The following is a 21,224-nucleotide window of genomic DNA, read 5'->3' on the forward strand; positions in this document are numbered from 1 at the left end:
CTATGGTCTGTAGGGTCACAAAGAGTCAGACTTGACTAAAGGGACTTAGCACACACACATGTATAACTGATTCACTTTGCTATACAGCAGAAACTATCAAAACATTGTAAATCAATTACACTCCAATAAAAATTTAAAAAACAAAAACAATATCAAAACTCCCACCCTGGTTTCCAAGGCCGTGTGTGACCTGCTCCTGCCTGTAATGCTGACCTCATCATCTACTTTTCTCTCTGTTGCTAAGTCACAGCCACCAGAAGTCCTCCTTACCATCACTCAAACATGCCAGACTCACACCTGCCACAGGGCCTTGGCACATACTGTTCCATCTGTCTGCAATGTTGGTTCCCCTGAGCTGGTTCCTTGGGAGTAGTCAGTCTCAGCTCACTCATCACCTCACTGGCCATCCTATTGAAAGCAATTCCCCCTGTGTGCATAAGTGCTAAGTCGCTCAGTTGTGTCTAACTCTTTGCAACTCCGCGGGCTGTAACCCACAGGCTCCTCTGTCCACAGGATTCTGCAGGCAAGAATACTGGAGTGGGTTGCCATGCCCTCCTCCAGGGGATCTTCCTGACCCAGGGATTGAATCCTCATCTCTTAAAGTCTCCGGTACTAGCAGGCGGGTTCTTTACCACTAGGGCCACCTGGGAAGCCCAGGTCCCCCTACCAAGCCTTTCTTTCTCACCACATAAAAGGTTTGTATCTACTCTTTGTTATCATTCTTCTCCTCGCTCAAGAACGGAAACTCTATGAGGGTAAGGGCTTTTTCTGGCTTGGTCATCGCTCTAACTTCAGCACCAAAAATGCTACTTGGCACACAGTAGGTGCTCAAAATACTAATAGATGTGATGAACGAATGACTGGAGGGTGGTGTCTTCAAACTGCGGAATCTTAGAACTCTGAAACCTCAGAAGCAGAGAATTCTGGAATCCCGGACCCAGTGAATCATCTCACTACATACAGAGCGGCTCTGCTCACAGCCTTCCTGGGTCCTCAGACACAGCAAGGGCGCTGGAAAAACCCATTGCACCCCAGCACTCTTTTGTTGTTGTTAAGTCGCTAAGTTGTGTTCTACTCTTTGCGGCCCCATGGACTGCAGCACGCCAGGCTTCCCCGTCCTTCACTATTTCCCAGAGCTTGCTCAAACTCATGTCCATTGAGCCGATGATGCCATCCAACCATCTCACCCCCTGTCACCCCTTTCTCCTCCTGCCTTCTATCTTTCCCAACATCGGGGGCTTTTCCAGGAAGTCAGTTCATTGCATCAGGTGGCCAATGTATTGGAGCTTCAGCCTCAGCATCAGTCCTTGCAGTGACTATTCAGGCTTTGTTTCTTCAGCGCTGACTGACAGACGACAGAACTGAAGCTGAGGCCAAGGAGGGGGTGGTGGGAGGACTCACTGGCAGATCAAGATGCCAGTCTAGCCAGCCCACCGGTGGCACCTCAGAGGACAGTGAGGGGTGGGAGGCGAGCTGGGCTGCCGGATGGGGATGGCGATGAGAGCCTGCAAAGTGGTTCCCACCCAGGCCACCCTGCTCCTCCTCCCCAGCGGCCAGCCTTGGGGGGGTTGGGGGGGACGGCTGGGGCCTGAGCCCCAGATGTGGCCCAGTCAGCAGGCCCGTGGTGGCCTGCCGAGGAGGGTCAATGCCACGACAGTTCTGGGGCTGGGGGAGGGGGTGCCCATGCCGGCGGGCACCTCACAATGAGGTTTTGTCCCCCGGGGGCCGCTCTCTGAGCTGTTGCTCTTAGATATATAGAAATGGATTTTGCTGGAGGCCCCAGCTGTGTGTGCTGACTGGCGCTCCCCCCGCAGGGGCCCGACCAAGGGAGGGAGAGGGCCACACTGAGACGCCTATTCTTTTCCAGCTGATACACCCCAGAGGTTTTTCCCCCTCTGCAGCCTCCCTTAAGACAATTGTTATTCTCTGCTCTGCCCCCTCCCCCACCGGGGTCAGGCCCGCCCTGCGGACAAAGTAGACACCCGCCTACGCCGAGTGATTTTTTAAAATGAATTTATTTTAGGAGTTGCCCAGGACCGCCTGGAAAATCAGCTTCTTTATAAGCCTCCCCCATCTGCAGGTCTTCCTGCCACATCCCACGTGGTGCCCAAAAAGTCTACCGTTAGAGAGCTGTCCCCATCTGTGAGCGATGCTTTGCCCTGGCAGTGGGTGGGTGGGGCTATGTGTATTTTGTCCCCAGCACCCAACTCCTCAGGCTGGGTTTTTGGCTCTCGGCGGCGTTAGCCTTGAAGATGCATGCGGTGGGATGGGGCTTCCTGTTCATCTCATGGGAGCTGGCCTCGCTTGGGGGGTTCTAGTCCTGCTGTCTCCCCTGACTCCACTAAACCACTGAGCGAGGGAGCAGTGGTCCCTTGGGGTCTTCGTCTCTGCACTGGGAGAGTAGGGTGGCTGAAAGGTCCCAGACTCCAGGGCTCAGTGAAGAGTCAAGGCTGCCACCCTCCAACTCCATAATGAAGAAGGTTGAGGCCGGTGAGGGAGCCCCAGAGAGCCTTGCGTAACCAGGACCTTGAGGGAACCCATCCGTGGAGAGGAGTCCCTGCCAGTACCCCCTCCTCACCACGCCACACGAGTGAGGGACTGAGATTTCCATGCTGGCCCGGCAGACATAGCTGTCCCTGGGGCTGGCTCAGCCATTCTGCAAGGCCCGTCCTCAGCACCTTCATCTCTGAGTCAGCCCATTATTCCCACCTCACTGTGTAGGTAAAGTACCAGGGAGGTGATTGATAAATAAGGCTTTCTCTGATTCCAGGTCAGTTCCCAGAGCCCAGCGCTGGCCCTTGAGGGGGCAGTAGGGTCAGGAAGAGGCGGCCACTCAGCAGGCAACCCTGGGGAAAGGGAGGCAGGGACATGAGGGTTAATGAGTAACGGGCTGGAGGCTGGCCCAGGGGAGGGTGGAGCGCTGTGGACAGAACCCTCCCTACTGCAGCCTGCAGGACTCTGGGCCTCCTGTGGACTCACACAGCCCTTGGCACCTGCCCACTTTGCAGAGGAAGAGAGGAGGGCCCAAAGGGTGGTGAGCGTGAACCCAGGGAGTCAGCGAGCAAGGGGTCCTGGAGGGTCACCTCTCTCCCACCTCCCTCCCAGCTGAGATGGGACAGGCCATCTGGGGTGCCGAGTGGGGTCTGGGAGGCAAGGCGCTTCTCCAGTCCTTCCCCCAATCGCTCCTCATGAGAGGCTCTCACCTTTCCACACTCAGGCAAGTCACAGAACCTCTCTGATCCTCAGCGTCTGTTCTGCTCCCCTGATAGGATAATTTGCAAACCAAATGAGACCACAAGGTGCGAAGAACCTCTGAAAACCATTAGGCGAGTGTGGAGGCCACCGTCCAGGTCTGGGAAGGCCTGGATTTTAGTCCTAGATCTGTCCCTCGGCCTGATGCCCTCGAGAAGTTTTCCACCTTTATGTAGCCTCAGTTTCTTCAGTTCAAAGAGGCCTGGAGGAAGACCGAACCACTCTGTCACCCTCCCCACCCCCTCAGTCTGCACTCAGAGCTGGGAGGGGGAGCAGGGTGGGGAGGGGAAGGTCCAGGTCTGGTCAGACCTTGGCTGGTCAGTGCCTGGGCGGCACTGGTGCAGGCCCCCTGGGGACTGGCTGGAGGAACAGCGCCATCTGCTGTGTGGAGGGGGCAGACCTGGGCACCGGGCTGGCAGGAGGCCCAGCCGCCTGCCCACCCTGGCCTTGCAGCCGCTCATCAGGACACTCTGGCCTGGGGCCAGGCTGGAAGGGGGTTCCTGGGCCTGACCAGGTCTTTTGCACCCTCCCTAGGCAGGGTGGGCTAGGAGGTCTCCATGATAGTAGATCCTGAGTTCCGGTCTGAGTGCTGCCAAGACGGGCTTCCCTGGTGGCTCAGACGGTAAAGAATCTGCCTGCAATGTGGGAAACCCTGGCTCAGGAAGATTCCCTGGAGAAGGGAATGGCTACCCACTTGCCTGGAGAATCCCATGGACAGAGGAGCCTGGCAGGCTACAGTCCATGGCATCGCAGAGTCGGACACGACTGAGACACCTTCACAGGGAAGCCCTCAGCAAAGACTTCCAGTGGCCCCTGCGTTCCAGTGCTACCCAGACAGGGATTTTCAGTGCCCTTACCAACCGGCCACCCCCTACCCCTGGCTTCCAGCAGTCGGGGTGGGGAGGAAGGGCAGGCACTGTCCGACCTGCCTGGTTCCCCATCCTCTCTGGGTCCCAGACTCCTCAGGGGGAAGAAAGGGCCCTAACGAGGTCAGACAGATCCCCTGGCACGTGTCTGACACAGGCCGGGCTCAACAAGGGGCTGCCCCCATTCAAACGGGTTCAAGGGTTTTCTGGCCTCTCACTGTGACTCCAAGGGTGGTCCTGGACCAGGGCATTGACAGCAGTGACAGCCGACCTCAGGGGGTGGGTCCTCCCGGGGGTGGGTCCTCTCCTGCCAGTCTGCCACTGAGGTCCACCCCCACCCAACCTGTGGGGAAGAGAGGTCACTCCAGGCGGCCAGCGTGCTTCTACATCCAGTTTATACACAGCTCTATACAATATACAGAAACCTTTATATACAGATATATTTATAGAATAAGCTATATTAATTTGTCTCTCCTTTTTACAGCAATATTAGTTTGGATCTTTCATACATTAGGTACAAAAAAAGTCATGGGAGGATGGCACAAACAGTGCATGAGTGTCTGTGGGGCCCAGCTCTCACTACTGATTGCATATGGAGGTCGCCCAGGCCCCTGGGAGGACGGGCCAGTGCCGTCCGGGAGACCTTGTGCTGCGGGTCTGGGGGACAGAGTGGGGGGTTGGTCTGAGCCGAGCTGGGCTGAGGGGGGTGGCTCAGACCCCCCCGAGTGTGGTGCGTGGAGGAAGGGAGACACGCAGCAGGCCCGTCCTCCAGGGGCGAGGTGGGGAGGGAGTGGGCTGACCCGGGGGCGTCCAGGGCTGAGTCCAAGCCTGCCCCAGCCCCAAGCCTGCAACCCTGTGCGGCTGCAGCCTCGGGGGTGGGGAGTCTGTCCCTGATGGCTCAGTCCTGGGCATGGGTGGGCACCACGCCCCCTCAGAAGTCCCAGGCCCACCCTGGTGGAGGAGGAATTAAAAGGCCAGATCCCAAGTCCCCCTGCTATTGGCTGGGGTGCTAGTTGGAACTTTACTCTGATTTATGATTTGTCTTTTTTTTTAACTCTAAGAGCCACTGATTCCATTTTGCTTCTGTGCGAGGGGGCCGAGGGTGGGGTGTGGTCAGCAGGGGCAGGAGATTGATGGTGGGTGAGGGAGATTGATGAGGATGGGAGTCACAGAGGGTGAGGGAGGCCCAGCTCCCAGGTCTCTGTCCCCAAGTGGCAGGGTGGGCAGGGGTCCCAGGTACCAGTGATTGTGAGATGGGGGTCTTGGTGAAGGAAGCCCTAGGCAACCCAGGGAGGCCTTGGGTGGGCCCAGAGTAGGGGGGACCATGCCTCCGAGGAGATGAAGGCACAAGCAGGCGGTCAATGCCTCGGCACACGCCCGTCTTCCAAACCAGGGGTCAGAGGGGCCGGCGAGTTGAGGGGGACAATGTGTCAGAAGCTGAGCTCGTCCCATGGCCCCTGCTGCATGGCGCCCATTGTGTTCGCTGCCTGTTGTTTTGGCAGGCCGGGGTGGGGGGCAGCAGGCAGGGTGGGGAGGGTGGGGAGGGCACCCCAGCCACCCCGACCCCGTTCTCAGGGATGGCGCACACTCATGCACATGCACACACACGCCCCCACCCCAGCATGCACCACCCCCCTGCTGGGCCTCCAGGGACAGGCAGGGTCTCCACCCCATCCCCCATGCTTCCCCAACCTAGCAGGGAAGGAGCCCCTCCAGTGGAGGCTGTGGAGGCCTCAGGCTAAGACTCTGGCCCTCCCGGGTCTCTAGCCAGGTCCCACAATACCCTACTCTCAGCCCCACTTCCTGACAACAGGACATGGCAGGTGGGAGGGGAGAGAGTCCAGCTCCCAGGAGAGAGCCTGGTGCCGGGGGCAAGGAGTGCAAGCTGCGGGGAGCGGAGGCTTGTTTGGTTTCAGATCCCAGGACCTGGGGTGCTGAGGCCTGAGGTGATTAAAAGGGGGAGGGGTTTGGTGGGGCCTTCCTTCTGCCCAGGGCACTGACTCTGCAGCCAGGGCTTGTCACACCTGTGCCCTCCACCTTTTGAGTGGCCAGGATCCTGGGGGTAGAAGGCAGGCCAGGAAGGAACGGGCTGGCAGGACAGGCAGGCCTGGGCACTCGGGACCCATTGACAGAGGGATCACCGTGAAGGACATCAAGCAGAGATGGATGGGCCACCTCCAGGCCCCATGGCTGCCTTGGGCCCTGTGGAGGCTGGCCCCTGCCTGCTTAGAAAGGGGCGGCTGAACACACGATTGCAAGGGCGAGGGGGGCTTGCAAGCCCAGGACACATCCTGAGCCCAGCCCAGCAGCTTCTGTAAACATACACGGCACTGCAGGCCACCTTGGTGGGGGGGGTCACCCCAGGGGGCTGGCCAGCAGGCACCAGATCTCGGGGTGGCCAGGGCAGGTGCCAGCCTGGACCACAGATGAGAATATGTGGGGAGGGGGCCACTCTCCATCTCGGCCCTGGGAGAGCAGCCAGAGGGCAGTGATGGGGAGTCAGCATACTCATGGCCTGTCCCGGAATAGGGGGTGCCAGGATGCCCCTGTTGCGGGGCACTCAGGCTGGGAGGGCAGAGTGCGGCCCTGCCCCACCCCTGGCAGGCTGTCCCTGCAGCCTCCTCCCTGCTCCACGGCCCTCCCTGTCATTCCCTATCTGGAGGGCCCAGATCCCAGCTGCCTTGGCTCCGGGGGGGTCCTAAGCTGAGGTAGGGAGGAGGACCCCCCAGCTCAGCAGCAGTGCGCAACGCCTGAGGCGACACTGGCCCAGGAGGGGCCTCTCCCCAAAGCTGCCCGGCCCGAGGGGCAGCCACCGGGAGCCCGAAGGAGCCACCTGCTCTGGCCTCGGCCACGGTCGGTAGCCACCCCTGGGTGCTAGCGTGCCGAGATGACCAGGTCATCCTGCTTGGTGGGGCTGGCCCCGCGGCCGGCCGGGGTAGAAGTCCGGACCTTGTCCGCCACCAGGCACTCCTGGCTGCTGAGGCCCGTGGGGGTCAGGTCCATGAGCTCGCCCGAGGAGCTGAGTGGGAAGGAGGGTGACAGCGAGATGCCCGAGGAGGGGTCGGCCGAGCCGGCGAAGAGCCTCGGGGGCTTGGGCACCAGATTGGGCTCGAACTGGGCTCGGAGCAGGATCTCCTGCTGGCTGGGGGACTTGGGGCCTTCGGCATAGTCGCTGGTGGGGCTCTCGGGCACCACCATGCAGTAGAGGTCCTGGAAGGAACTGCTCTTGCTGTCCAGGTTGAAGAGGCTGTCGATGAACTCGGCGAACTCCAGCACCTGTGGGCTGGGTGAGTCCCCCAGGCGCCCCTCCTGCAGCGCCAGCTCTCCGCTGCGGGGGGCTGCCCCCCCGCCCCCTTCCTCTGGCTCCTCGTTGGCCGCCGCGCTGGGGGGCCGCTCGGGGGTGATGCCCCCGCTGCCCAGGGCGGCCTCCAGGGGCTGCGTGTCCTGCGAGTGCTTGGACAGGCTGTCGGCCGCCAGCAGCTCGGTGCGTGAGCTCAGGGACGGGTTCTCCTCGGGGATGGCTGGGTCGATGTAGAAGAGGTGGCCCTCGTCGCGCTCCAGCACAGCGTGGAGGCTGGGCGAGCCGCGGATGCTGCGGAAGCCGGAGGAGCGGCGCGAGTCGAAGCTGTACAGCGACTCCGTGTCCGACAGACTCTCCATGGTGGCCAGCGGCGCCCGCCGCGCCTGCAGCTCGGCCGCCAGCCGCTCCTGGGTGGACAGCAGCAGCAGCTCCACCGGGTCCTGGCGGGCTGCCGAGGCCGCTGCCACGGGGGAGAGCAGCCGCCCCTCTGAGAAGCCCTCCAGGCTCATCTCAGACTGGGACTTGCTCCTGTGGAATGGGGAGCAGGGAGTGGTGAGACTCAGAGGGGCAGGGAGACCCACCCCCAGGTCCTCTGGCTGGAGGGAACTTGGGGAGGGGAGGAGGGGAAGGTGGTTGAACGCTCTGGGCACAGGGAACCCTCATTTTTATAACCAGCTCAGGAGACCCCAAGATAGAAGACAGGAGGGTCGATGCAGGGCTGAGCAGGGCAGCGGTGGTGGTGGGGGGGCACTGGTGCCATTGTACCGACCAGGAGACTGAGGCCAAGAGACACTGGCTGCCCCAGGTCCCTGGAGGCAGAAGTGAAGGGGAGAGAGGGAAGGAGGGAAGGCAGGGAGGGAGACTGCACAGCTGAGAGCCGCATCCACCGGGTCCAGCACCCTCTGGGCCAGCACCCAGAGGGGGTCTCTTCCGAGTTGCTGTCACTTCCTTCCTCACCCTGGGGTTCCTCCCACCTCTCCCAGGGGGTGTAGCCCTCTGCTGGATGGGGCCCCGGAGCCCCAGGCTCCGCACACCAGCCTGCAGAGAGTAAATGAAGGTCCAGGGACGGGGAAACAGCGGTTACTGTGGCTGCACGGACACGGGCTCCCCCATCTGGTCAGCAGCAGGGAGAGACATCCAGGTGTGCCCACCAAGGCCCGGGAAGCCACCAGCACCCTTCTCAACAGCTCTGGGCCAGATGTGTCACCTGGACCCACGACCTGGGAGGGAAGGGTCCCAGAGAGGAAGGAGGAGCCCCACTCGCCTCAAGAGCCCCCAAAGAGTGTGCTCACACCTCTGTTTCTGTGTGCAGCGTGCATACCAGGCGGTTGCGTGTCAGCTGGTCCAGGTATCTGAGTGGCTGGGTCTGGGTACAGTGCATCTGTGCATTTACATGCATGGCTGCCCGTGCAAGCGTATCCCTGTGTTCGTACAAGTGTGTCGGCTGCTGTCTTGGTGTGTGTCCTATATGTGAGTCTGTCTGTATGTGGCTCTGTACACTCAGAGCTACTATCTGTGAACACAAGTATATACACATGTAAGCTTTAATACGTGATGCAAAGAGCCGACTCACTGAAAAAGACCCTGATGCTGGAAAACATTGAAGGCGGGAGGAAAAGGGGACGACAGAGGGTGAGATGGTCGGATGGCACTACCGACTCAATGGACATGAGTTTGAGCAAACTCTGGGAGATGGTGCAGGAACGGGAAGCCTGGCATGCTGCAGTCCAGGGAGTCACAAAGAGTTGGACACGACTGAGCGACTGAACAACAACAAATGTGTGTGTTTATGTGTAAGTGTGTGGGTGTCCACCTGATTGGGTCTAAATGGCTATGAGTGAATCTATGTTTGTGACTGGGGATGTATGCATCCCTAGATGCCCACTGGCCCACGTGGGCTTCAGTGGTGGCAGGCTGAGGGGCAGTGGAGGGCAGAGCAGGAGCGACCCCAAACAGGGGGGCATCCCTCCTGTGCACACGGACAGAGCTGTGTGAACATACGAGGGCTCAGGATGTATATACGAAGGTCCACAAGCATTCACGCTCTGAAGGCACACTTGGGGCCCCTGCACGCACTCTCTGGGGTGGGGGACAGCACTGACCTGATGCTGCTGTTTCGGTGGTCTGCGGCGGGCAGCTCCAGGGCCAGGCCGGCGGGCACGGGTGGCCCCGTGGGCAGTGGCTGCTGCTGGAAGATGAGCTCGGGGGTCAGGTCCACCTCCGTGGGGCTCACCATGACCTTCGCAGCAGACAGCAGGGCGGTCTTCCCCTTGTTATAGTTCTCCAGCACCTGGGGATGGGATGGGGAAGCTGGCAGTGGCCGAGGGTTGACAATCACGAGTGGGTCCGGGGAGGGGCAGGGCAGGCCTCTCAGGCCCAACAGACCTTCATGGGGTCGGCTGGGCCCACCCTCCTTCCTGCCCCCTCCAGGTCCCTGCTCCTCCAGGAAGGCCGGGGACGGGTCCTGTGATGGAGCCTCACGTGGGCCAGATTGGAGCTTCCCTGTGGTCGGCCGTTCCACGGCCGGGAGATGGCCAAGGTGGCCCCTGCTTGGCTGTGTATCCACCCAGCACCAAGTGGCTTCAGGGTTTTTGAGCCCAGCCTGCCTTAGGGACAGGTCCTCACGCATCTTCTAGACCCTCCCACCCCAGGACCACACGGTGGTGTGGACAGAGCCGGGGTATGGAGGCCAGGACGTGAAGGGGCTCCCTGGCCCACTGGGTGTCCAGGGAATGGACACTTCTGAGCGTCGTCGCCCCCTTGTGTGTAATGTGGGGACAGACCCGGCCAGTGGCGGGGCCGTGGCTCACCTTGTTGAGCCCCTCCATGACCACGTAGGGGAGGTGCTCATGCAGCATGGCCGGCGAGATGATCACCTCGTTGAAGGCCTTGTTGTCGCCCCAGATGGCAAAGTACGTGGGCTCCTCCTGCTCGCAGCAGCTGAGGGGCACAGGGACCAGAGGGAAGCGGGGGTCGGGGGGTGGGGGGCAGCCTGGCCTTGGCCCCCAGGCCCCTGGCCCTGCTCTCGATCCTGGGTAGATCTGGAGACTCCTTGCCTGGCCAGGCCAGCCGGGCTGCGTCCCTGGGCCCCTCGCTCCCCACCCACGCCAGGAGCATCTATGCCAAATGGAGCCAGAGAGGCTGACCTGGGGCCTCAGTCCTGACCCTCACAGAGTCTTTGATCAGTTGTGGTCTCGGCCATTCCTGCTCTACCCCTGGGGCAGGGTCCCGGCTCACAGCCCAGCCCTCTGAGAGAGTGGAATGGGGGGAGTGAGGTGGGAGAAGTCTCTCTCCTGCCCCCACCAGCTGACTGCCAGCTGATCCCAGCAGTGATGCCAACTGACAGCTGAGGTGTGGGCCAGCCAGGGCCTTAGGGTAACCCTCCAGGGCATTTGCTTTTAAATGGACACAAGTGGGGAGAGCTGTCCTGGGGGACACCAGGAGAGGGCTGAAGCTGGGGGCATGGGCTGGCCGGTCATTCCACGTCCAGGGCCCGAGGCTGGGGCAGCCCCGTGGTGGGGGCCCTGGGCCATCACTGCCCAGCCTTTGCCCCCTGCCCCGAGGGTGGCTGAGTGAAGGTCGGCCCATCCCCTGCCCCCCTGCCCCCCTGCCCGGCCGCTGCTGCCTCCCAGTGGCCCAGGTCACGGGCAGCACCTACCAGCACTTCTCCGCTGGATGGTTGTGGACCACGTGGATGATGCGGCCGGGGGGGTAGAGGGGCGTGCTGGCTGACAGGGCGATGGTCAGGTCGCTGGGGTGAGTCCAGAGCCGCGTGCTGGCCAGGGTGGTCACCTCCACCTCCTCGGGCAGCTCTGACTTGGGGATGCATTTGGTGGCTCCCACAATGATTCGCCACTGTGGGGATGGTGGGGGGGGTGGTCAGGGCTGAGCAGCGCTGGCCAGGTGGGGAAGTGTCCAGAAGGAAGGGCTCACAGGTGATGGGGAAGCTGGGAGGGGGCAGGGGAAGGGCAGCACCCAGTGAAGAGTCACGGGCTGGAGTGCTTGGCGGCCACAATGGCTGAAAGGTGCCAGGGACAGCTGGCGTGGAATGGCTGAATTTTGGGGCTGCAAGACCAGTCAACCCCTTGTGGAGTGACAGGAAACAGGTCCAGCGAAGGAAGGGGACTTGTTCTAGGCTGTAAGTCAGAGGCAGAGCAGACCCTGAAGCTCAGGCCAGCTGTACCCACGGGGCCATGTCAGTGTCGGGTCCCCCCACTGCCTCCTGGGCCAGACGAACGCCTGGGACTGGGCCTGGGAGGGGCAGCTCCACATCCTGGAACCAGGCCACTCCTAAGGCTCTGCTGCCTGCCCACCCTGGCACCTGGTACCTGGCTCAGCGCCCTGCCTGCCACAGGGTCCTGGGCACCAAGGCTGGGAATGGTCCCACCTGGGCTGAGATGGTGAGTGGAGTGAGGGCTGGCCTGGGGGCACAGAGGCCTTGCCTGCCTCAGGGTGCCTGGCTGCAGTCTGCCCACCCCTGGCCTAGCACACTGAAGGCCAACTTGCTAAAGGAGGAGCCCCCGTGTCCCTCCCTACATGGGCATGAGGGGGGCGTTAGGAAGGGCAGGCCCTCTCCTCTCAGCTTCAGGCAAAAGCAGAACCCACTGCCCCCAGGTCCCCTCTGCAGGTGACCTCCAGCCTGCCTGAGCCTGGGGGATCGCCATGGGCTTTGGAGGAGGACTTCCGGTCACACGGGACCACTGAACCTCGGGCTGCTTTGGCCTGACTCTGGGCCCAGGGCCCAGGACTCAGGAGTCCTCAGCTCCAGTCCTGACTGTGTTACAACTGGCTGTGTGAGCAAAAGCAAGTCCCTTGCCCACTGTGGGCCTCAGTTTCCCCATCTGCACAAGGACAGGCAGGGGGCAGCTGGGGGGAGCGTGGAGATGCTGAGAGTCAAAGAGCCTGAGGTCCCTGAGGCACCAAACACACCCCAGTCTGGCCTCCCACAGCGGGGGCCTCTTGTGCTTTGCGCCGAGGGACCCATGGGCCAGGAGGAGGGCGGGGAGATGAGAGCCCTGGGTGCCCAGGAGGGAGAGAGGGGAGCAAGCTCACTTTGGGTTTGGTGCTTCGCTGCAGGACATCCAGGAGCTGTCTGCGGAAGCCTTCCAGCTGGGAGAGGCCAATCCTGGGTGAGGGAGCAAGACGGAACATCAGTGGGGGCCAGCCAGGGACAGGGAGGTGGGGGTGAGGGGCAGCTGGAGCCCCAGGAACAAGGAGACAGGTCCGTCAGGGTCACGGGGCGGGTGGAGGAGGGCCTGCAGCTCAGCAGGGCTCAGCCAGGAAGGCGGGCAGGGCAGGCCAGGCCCACCTTGTCCTCTCACCCTGGACATGAGTTGGAGGGATTCTGGGGTCCCTCGAGGAGGTGGGAATCTCAGTGAGAAAGACGGGCCGCCTGGGTGAGGGCCTGAGGGGGAGGACAGCCCAGACCAGGCTGGGGGAGAGAGGGACCCACTTGCCTGGGAACAAGGTCTTTGCCCAGAACCACAGCCGTCACAAACTCCTTGGAGTACTCCATGGCGTCCTCACTGCAAGGGAAGCCAAGGGGGCTCTAAGGCAGGGAAGGGGTGCAGTGTGTTCCCGGGGGGGCTCTGCTCCAGCACTCCTGAGGGCAGTTTCTTGACTCGAGACCCTCTTGGGGGAGACTTCCCTGGTGGTCCAGTGGCTAGGACTCCACGCTCCCAAGGCAGGGGGCCTGGGTTCGATCCCTGGTCAGGGAACTAGATCCCACATGCGGCAACTAAAAAGATCTCGCAGGCCGCAAGGAAGAGCAAAGACCTCGAGTGCCACACCTAAGACGTGGCACAGCCAAATAAAGAAATTAAAAAAAAAAAAGACCCCGTGGGGAGTGTGGCTGGAGTCCCTGCCCCGCCTATCCTGTCAGCAAGGCTTTGCTGGGGCTGGATCCCAGGGTGGGCCTGGCATTTGACAGAGCGCCTGCTTCCACCCTCCAGGCCATCCCCAGGTTCCCTGACCAGATACCAGCCTGCCCAGTGCAGCCCCCGGCCCAAGCCAGCTCCCCCCGCCATCCACCCTTTGCCCAACTAGCCCCAGCCAAGTCTGGGGCCCAGGACTGCTTACCTCAGCAGGCCCCCTGGGGGGGAGTAGGCAAAGCACTTGAGGGTTGGGTACTGGGGTCTCAGGAGGAAGGAGAGGATGGCAGCAGTGCCCGCGCCCAGGGAGTGGCCCACCACAATCAGGCCGTAGTGTTTGGTTCCGCGGCCCTGGGGATGGAGAGCAGCCCTGAGACCCCTGCCCTGTCACCTGCCAGGCTGACCCCAGGGAGGCAGAGGGTGCTCTCCAGAGTCCTGGGATCATGTCTGTGCTGTGTTGGGCAGAGGAAGAGCCAAGCTAGACGCCCACGGAGCAACTTCTTAGAGAGACTATTTAACAAACTCCTACTCATCCTTCAAAACTTTGCACAGAGGTAACCAGCTTGGAGAAGCTCTTCCTGATTTTCCAGGAGGGGCCAACTCCCTCCAAGACACTGTGTCTGTACCTGGGATTGTTGCTGTTGTTCAGTCAGTAAGTCATGTCTGACTTTGCGACCCCATGGACTGTAGCCTGCCAGGCTCCTCTATCCATGGGGTTTCCTAGGCAAGAATACTGGAGTGGGTAGCCATTTCCTTCTCCAGGGGATCTTCTTGACCCAGGGATTGAACCTGGGTCCCCTGCATTGGCAGGTGGATCCTTTACCGCTGAGCCACCAGGGAAGCCGGCACCCGGGACAGACCTTTATATGAGTGATTATGCTCTGTTATGACCATGCGGTCACCTGCTCCCATCCCTGGGCCTCAACAGCTGGACCGGGTCTCCTGAGCCCAGGGATGGCTTGGCTTTGGGAAGGGCAATTGGGAGCCCCTCGGGAGCTGCCTGCCTGCACAGGGAGGGGTGGGCAGCGGACCTGGCTCAGATCAACCCAACCACAGCAGCGCCCCTTCTATCTGCTCTGCAGTCACGTTCTGTGTTCTTTCTGCTCAGCATCTCAGAAGCCCTGGACCTGAGCCACCTCTGTGCCTCAGGTGCCCGGCACCAGGCAGGTGCTCACAACCCAGGTGGGGCAGAGCAGAGGTGTCCAAGAGGAGCTGGTACAAAAGAAGAAAGGGCCAGACGAGGTGGGAGGGATGGAGCAGTGAGGAGAGGGCTGGGGGCCTGGGATGGAAGGAGAGTGTCCGAGTCTGGCTTGTGCCGGGGTGGGGGGTGCCATCATTCACCCATTCTGTCCCCAACCTGTCGCCTTGGGGGAGGCCTTGTGGCATGAAAAACCCCTCACCAGGTCTCGCCCGAAGGCCTGGGACAGGACCATCTCCTGCTCCAGCTTCTTCTTGATGTACTCAGCCGAGAGGACCATCCCCTGGGTGAGGAGGAACAGAGGTGGGTGTCACTATCATGGGCAGGCAGGGGGCCCCATTAGGGACCAGTGAGACCAGTGATGTGAAGCTCGGCAACCCCGTCCTGCCCACGTCCCCCTTGGGTCCTCACAACAACCTGGCGGTTGGGGGCGGGGGCAGCTGTTGGACACTTGATCACATTATTTCCATTTCACAGATGAGAAAACTGAGGCTCAGAGGGATTGCGGGTCTAAGATTAACCAGTGAGATCCCTCCTCAGTTGCCTCTTTGAGCTCTCTCTTGTGGGACAGGGTTTGGGCTGCGCAGGGCTGTGGGGATCCTGGCTGGTGGGGGGCAGTGAACCTTCCAGACTGATCCACACCGCTCTGACCATATCTCTCTTGGTGAAAGGAGTGACACTGGAAGAGCCCCCGTCCCAACCATGGGCCAGGCCTGCCTGCTGGCAGCAGAGAGGAGAAACCTGGGGGCCACTGGGGGCCCACAAGAGCGGGTGGGGGTACCTTGTGTCCCAGCCAGGTGCCATGGTGGCCCTCCACGGGGAGGCGCTCGGCGTCACCGGTCAGGTCTGTCAGGGCATCCTGGGGGGCAGGGAGGACAGTGAGGAGTGGGACTGAGAACAGGAAAGAGGTGGGCACCCCCCAGAGGCTGTGAGGGGGTCCGGGGGGCGGGTGGGGTCACTAGGCGGCGTACCTTGGGGGACAGGGTTCCCCGGATACTGATCACCACTTTCTTCTTGTCGTGGTCCACTGCCACGTAGAAGGGGGTTTCGTAGACCTGGGAGAAGGGCAGCTCGTGAGCCTCAGTGGCCCCTGGGCTGGGGCCAGATTTGGGAAAGTGATGGAAGCAGGTCTCCTTCGGGGCCCAGGACTCTGGCTGCACTGGCCCCTGAGCCCCTGAGGCTTGCAAGGGTCACAGTAGGTCCCTCCCAGCCCAGCGCTCAGCCAGCCCTGCCCTCCCAACTCTGCTGACTCGGGCGCCCCGAGTACCAGGTCCTGCCTGCCTGCCTGGTCCGAGGGGCTGCTCTCTCTCCTCCTCAGTGCCTCTCCGTGTCCCTCAATTCCTTCCCCCAAAGGCTAGAGCCAGGAAGCCCCAACAGCAGGTGCAGGGCTTGGGCCCACTTCCTAGCCCCAGAGTGGGCACAAGCCAGGATGTGGGGAGAAGGAGGCAGCCCAGCTCTGGTTTGCCCACCTAGGGGAGCCATGCCAGCCAGGCCAAGGGCTCCTGCCCCTGAGGGGGGCCCAGCCCCACCTGCCCCCTGCAGCCTGCGCAGGACCCAGGATGCGGGGAGGCTGCGCACCAGCCAGCCTGGACCCTCACCGCATCGTGGCAGGAGGTGTAGACGATGTCCACCGCGGTCATGTTCTCGTCCAGGAAGTGGCGTCGAATGGCGATGGCGTTGCAGCCGCAGCAGTTGTCTTCCTCAATGGTGACCCCGGGGGCGAACCGGGGCCGGGCAGGGCACAAGCAGCACCTGGGTGGGCGGCAGAGGGCTCAGAGCCCGGGACCCCGGGGGCGCCACCTGGGTGGGCGGCAGAGGGCTCAGAGCCCGGGACCTGGGGGGCGCCACCTGGGTGGGCGGCAGAGGGCTCGGAGCCCAGGACCCGGAGGGCGCCACGGTCTCCTCCACCCTCTTGGGAGCCTGTTTTTGCAGCCAGCCCCACACCCTCTCTGAAAGCCTCCCTTGCAAAGCTCTCCAGCCCGTTCCCCAGTCCTCGCCTTATTCGGCCTCTTGACAACATGTGACCCAGGGGGTCTCTCCCATCCCGCTTCGCTCTCTCCATTCGGGGGAGGCACCCCCTCTCCTGGACTGCTTCTCCTCATCCGTGTCTTCTCACTGAGACCAGAGCTCAGGCCTGGACCTCCTCTTCTTTCTAATGACACGAGCTCCCGGGGCCTCACCCAGTCCTGGGCTTTAAATACCACCTGAGTGCCAAAGAGCCCCCCAGACCTGCTCACATTCAACTGCCTATGAAAACCCTCCACCTGGATGTCCCCCAGGATTGCAGTCCCCTCAGCTCCAGATCCCGAGGGCCTAGCCCCTGTGCTTCAACAGTCCCCCACGCCCACCCCTGAGCATTCAGCCCACGCTTAGAGCCACCAGGTCCTCAACCCACCTCATATCCCATATCGTCGGTCCGCACATCCATTAGCTGTGCCTTCAAATTCATGTCCAGATGCCAAATACTTTCCCAGCCTCGCCGCCCACCCTGCTCCAAGCCACCTTATCCCTGCCTCAGAGTGTCACAGGGGCTCCCGACTGGTCCTCCTCACTCACAGCTGCCCCTTACGTTCTCAGCCAGAGTGATCTTTTATGATAAAAGATGAGGCGGCGTCCCTGGTGGCTCAGTGGTAAAGAATCTGCCTGTCAATGCAGGAGACATGGGTTCGATCCCTGGTCTAGGAAGATCCCACATGCGTTGGAGCAACGAAGCCGTGAGCTGCAACTACCGAGCCTGTGCTCTAGAGCCCAGGAATTGCAACTATCGAGCCCACACTCCGCAACAAGAGAAGCCACTGCAGTGAGAAGCCTGCACAGGGCAAGAAAGAGTAGCCCCCACTCTCCACAGCTACAGAAAAGCCTGGGCAGCAACTAAGACCCAGCACAGCCAAAAATAAATAAATAAAATTATTTTTTTAAAACTATATAAGATGAGCCACATCACTGCACTCAACACCTTCCAATGCTGCCCTTCCTGCCCGGTGTAAATGCCAGAGCCCGAGCAAGCGCTGAGGGCCCTGCCCCGTCTGGCCCCGTTCTCTGGCCTGTTGCCTCCCACTCTTCTCGGATGCGCTGGTGATACATTCCTGCCTCAGCATCTCTGCACTGTGGTTCCCTCTGCCTGGAACATTCCCCTCCTGGATACTGTGTGGCCGGATCCCTCACTTCTTCAGGCCTCTGTACAAAGTTTATACTGCTGTCAGATCCGCCCGGGGCCATCTCATGTGACAGCTAGCCCTTGCCCTGTGTTCCCCAGTTTGACAACACAGTCAGCTCAATTTTTCGCCAAAATACTCCTGTGCTCCAAAGCGCTCATTTCCTTATCTGTGCCTCCCCAGAACCAAAAACACGACTGTTGCTCAGCCGTTCAGTCGTGTCTGACTCTTTTCAAGCCCATGAACTACAGCACGCCAGGCTTCCCTGTCCTTCACAATCACTCGGAGTTTGCTCAGACTCATGTCCATTTAGTCGATGATACCATCCAACTATCTCATCCTCTGCTGCCCCCTTCTCCTCCTACCCTCCTCAGTCTTTCCCAGCATCAGGGTCTTTTCCAATGAGTTGGCTCTTCGCATCAGGTGGCCAAAGTACTGGAGCTTCAGCTTCAGCATCAGTCCTTCCAGTGAATATACAGAATTGATTTCCTTTAGGAGTGACTGGTTTGATCTTCTTGCAGTCCATGGGACTCTCAACAGTCTTCTCCAACACCAGAGTTCAAAAGCATCAGTCCTTCAGCGCTCAGCCTTCTTTATGGTCAAACTCTCACATCCATACATGACTACTGAAAAAATCATAGCTTTGACTATACGGACCTTTGTCAGCAAAGTGATATCTCTGCTTTGTAATACTCTGTATAGGTTTGTATAGCTTTTTCTCTAAGGAGCAAGTGCCTTTTAATTTCATGGCTGCAGTCACCGTAGTCCGTAGTGATTTTGGAGCCGAAGAAAATAAACTCTGTCACTATTTCCATTTTCCCCCCATCTATTTGCCATAAAGTGATGGAACCAGATGCTACAACCTTAGTTTTCTGAATGTTGAGTTTTAAGCCAGCTTTTCCACCCTCCTCTTTAACCTTCATCAATAGGCTCTTTAGTTCCTCTTTGCTTTCTGCCATAAGGGTGGTATCATCTGCATATCTGAGGTTACTGATATTTCTCCCAGCAATCTTGATTCCAGCTTGCAATTCATCCAGCCTGGCATTTTGCATGATGTACTCAGCATATAAGTTAAATAAACAGGGTGACAATATACAGCCTTGACATATTCCTTTCCCAATTTGGAACCAGTCCATTGTTCCATGTCTGGTTCTATCTGTTGTTTCTTGACCTGCATACAGATTTCTCAGGAGGCAGGTAAGGTGGTCTGGTATTCCCATCTCTTGAAGAATTTTCCACAGTTTGTTGTGATCCACATAACCAAAGGCTTTAGTGTAGTCAATGAAGCAGAAGTAGATTTTTTTGGAATTCCCTTGCTTTTTCTATGATCTAGAAGATGCTGGCAATTTGATCTCTGGTTTCTCTGCCTTTTCTAAATCCAGCTTGTACATCTGGAATTTCTCAGTTTACACACTGTTGAAGCCTAGTTTGAACAATTTTGAGCATTACCTTGCTAGCATGTGAAATAAGTGCAATACTCCGGTAGTTTGGACATTCTTTGGCATTGCTTTTCTTTGGGATTGGAATGAAAGCTGACCTTTTCCAGTCCATGGCCACTGCTGAGTTTTCCAAATTATCTGGCATATTGAGTGTAGCACTTTAACAGCATCATCTTTTAGGACTTGAAATAGTTTAGCTAGAATTCCATCACTTCCACTAGGTTTGTTCGTAGTAATGCTTCCTAAGGCCCACTTGACTTCACATTCCAGGATGTCTGGCTCTAGGTGAGTGATCACACCATTGTGGTTATCCAGGTCATTAAGACCTTTTTTGTATAGTTCTTCTGAGTATTCTTGCCACAATACAGTCAGTCAGTTCAGTTGCTCAGTCGTGTCTGACTCTTTGTGACCCCATTGACTGCAGCACGCCAGGCTTCCCTGTCCATCACCAACTCCTGGAGCTTGCTGAAACTCATGTCCATCGAGTCGGTGATGTCAACCAACCATCTCATCCTGTGTCATCCCCTTCTCCTCCTGCCTTCAATCTTTCTCAGCATCAGGATCTTTTCCAATGAGTCAGTTCTTCGCATCAAGTGGCCAAAGTATTGGAGATTCAACTTCAGCATCAGTCCTTCCAATGAATATTCAGGACTGATTTCCTTTAGGATTGACTGGTTTGATCTCCTTGCAGTCCAAAGAACTCTCAAGAGTCTTCTCCAACACCACAGTTCAAAAGCATCAGTTCTTCAGCACTCAGCTTTCTTTACAGTCCAACTCTCATATCCATACATGACTACTGGAAAAACCATAGCTTTGACTAGACAAACCTTTGTTGGCAAAGTAATATCTCTGCTTTTTAATATGCTGTCTAGGTTTGTCATAGTTTTTCTTCCAAGGAACAAGCATCTTTTAATTTCATGGCTGTAGTCACCATCTGCAGTGATTTTGGAGCCTAAGAAAATAAAGTCTCTCACTGTTTCCATTGTTTCCCCATCTATTTGCCATGAAGTGATGGGACTGGATTTCATGATCTTAGTTTTCTGAATGTTGAGTTTTAAGCCAGCTTTTTCACTCTCCTCTTTCACTTTCATCAAGAGGCTCTTTAGTTCTTCATCGCTTTCTGCCATAAGGGTGGTGTCATCTGGGTATCTGAGATTATTGACATTTCTCCCGGCAATCCTGATTCTAGCTCGTGTTTCTTCCAGCACAGCATTTCTCATGATGTACTCTGCATATAAGCTAAATAAGTAGGGTGACAATATACAGCCTTGACATACTCCTTTCCCTATTTGGAACCAGTCTGTTGTTCCATGTCCAGTTCTAACTGTTGCTTCTTGACCTGCATACAGATTTCTCAGGAGGCAGGTAAGGTGGTCTGGTATTCCCATCTCTTGAAGAATTCTCCACAGTGTGTTGTGATCAACACAGTCAAAGGCTTTGGTGTAATCAATAAAGCAGAAGTAGATGTTTTTCTGGAACTCTCCTGCTTTTTCAATGATCCAACGGAGGTTGGCAATTTGATCTCTGGTTCTTCTGCCTTTTCTAAATCCAGCTTGAACATCTGGAAGTTCATGGTTCACGTACTGTTGAAGCCTGGCTTGGAGAATTTTAAGCATTACTTTACTAGTGTATGAGATGAGTGCAATTGTGCAGTAGTTTGAACATTCTTTGGCATTGCCCACAACACAGTAGGCTTCCCCAAAATGAATGGGTGAGCTGCTGAGCAGGGCACCCAGCTTGGGTGCAGTTACTCCTTGGGCCACCAGAGGGAGCGAGCGCCCAACACATGGGGTTCAGGGACCCAGAAAGCATGTGACCCAAATCTGCCTGCTTTCCTGTTGCTGTTCAGTAGCTCAGTGTCTGACTCTTTGCGACCCCATGGACAGCAACATGCCAGGCTTCCCTGTCCTTTACCATCTCCTGGAGCTTGCTCAAACTCATGTCCATCGAGCCGGTGATGCCATCCAACCATCTCGTCCTCTGTTGTCCACTTCTCCTGCCCTCAATCCTGCCCAGCATCGGGGTCCTTTCTAATGAGTTGGCTCTTTGTATCAGGTGGCCAAAGTATTGGAGCTTCAGCATCAGTCCCTCCAATGAATAGTCAGGGTTGATTTCCTTTAGGATTGACTGGTTTGATCTCCTT

At 58.5% G+C, this 21,224-nt stretch overlaps 1 protein-coding gene across 2 annotated transcripts in view; it reads right to left on the reverse strand.

Annotated features, from left to right (window-relative positions):
- Window positions 1–4,495: 4,495 nt before the first annotated feature.
- The window catches only part of DAGLA (diacylglycerol lipase alpha), a 68,565-nt gene continuing 51,836 nt past the window's right edge, over window positions 4,496–21,224 (reverse strand). For both annotated transcript variants that reach the window (XM_081536702.1, XM_081536703.1), the window contains exons 10-20: window positions 16,086–16,239; window positions 15,459–15,542; window positions 15,269–15,346; window positions 14,690–14,770; window positions 13,498–13,640; window positions 12,876–12,944; window positions 12,472–12,544; window positions 11,078–11,274; window positions 10,230–10,359; window positions 9,522–9,709; window positions 4,496–7,947 (exon numbers count right to left, since the gene is read on the reverse strand). In XM_081536702.1, coding sequence (XP_081392828.1) covers window positions 6,993–7,947; window positions 9,522–9,709; window positions 10,230–10,359; window positions 11,078–11,274; window positions 12,472–12,544; window positions 12,876–12,944; window positions 13,498–13,640; window positions 14,690–14,770; window positions 15,269–15,346; window positions 15,459–15,542; window positions 16,086–16,239 — 2,152 coding nt within the window. In that variant the 3' untranslated portion in view covers window positions 4,496–6,992. The remainder of the gene's footprint in view (window positions 7,948–9,521; window positions 9,710–10,229; window positions 10,360–11,077; window positions 11,275–12,471; window positions 12,545–12,875; window positions 12,945–13,497; window positions 13,641–14,689; window positions 14,771–15,268; window positions 15,347–15,458; window positions 15,543–16,085; window positions 16,240–21,224) is intronic.

This window comes from Giraffa tippelskirchi, chromosome 10, assembly GCF_054371585.1.
Source record: "Giraffa tippelskirchi isolate mGirTip1 chromosome 10, T2T-mGirTip1v1.2.pri, whole genome shotgun sequence".
Taxonomy (NCBI): Eukaryota; Metazoa; Chordata; class Mammalia; order Artiodactyla; family Giraffidae; genus Giraffa; species Giraffa tippelskirchi.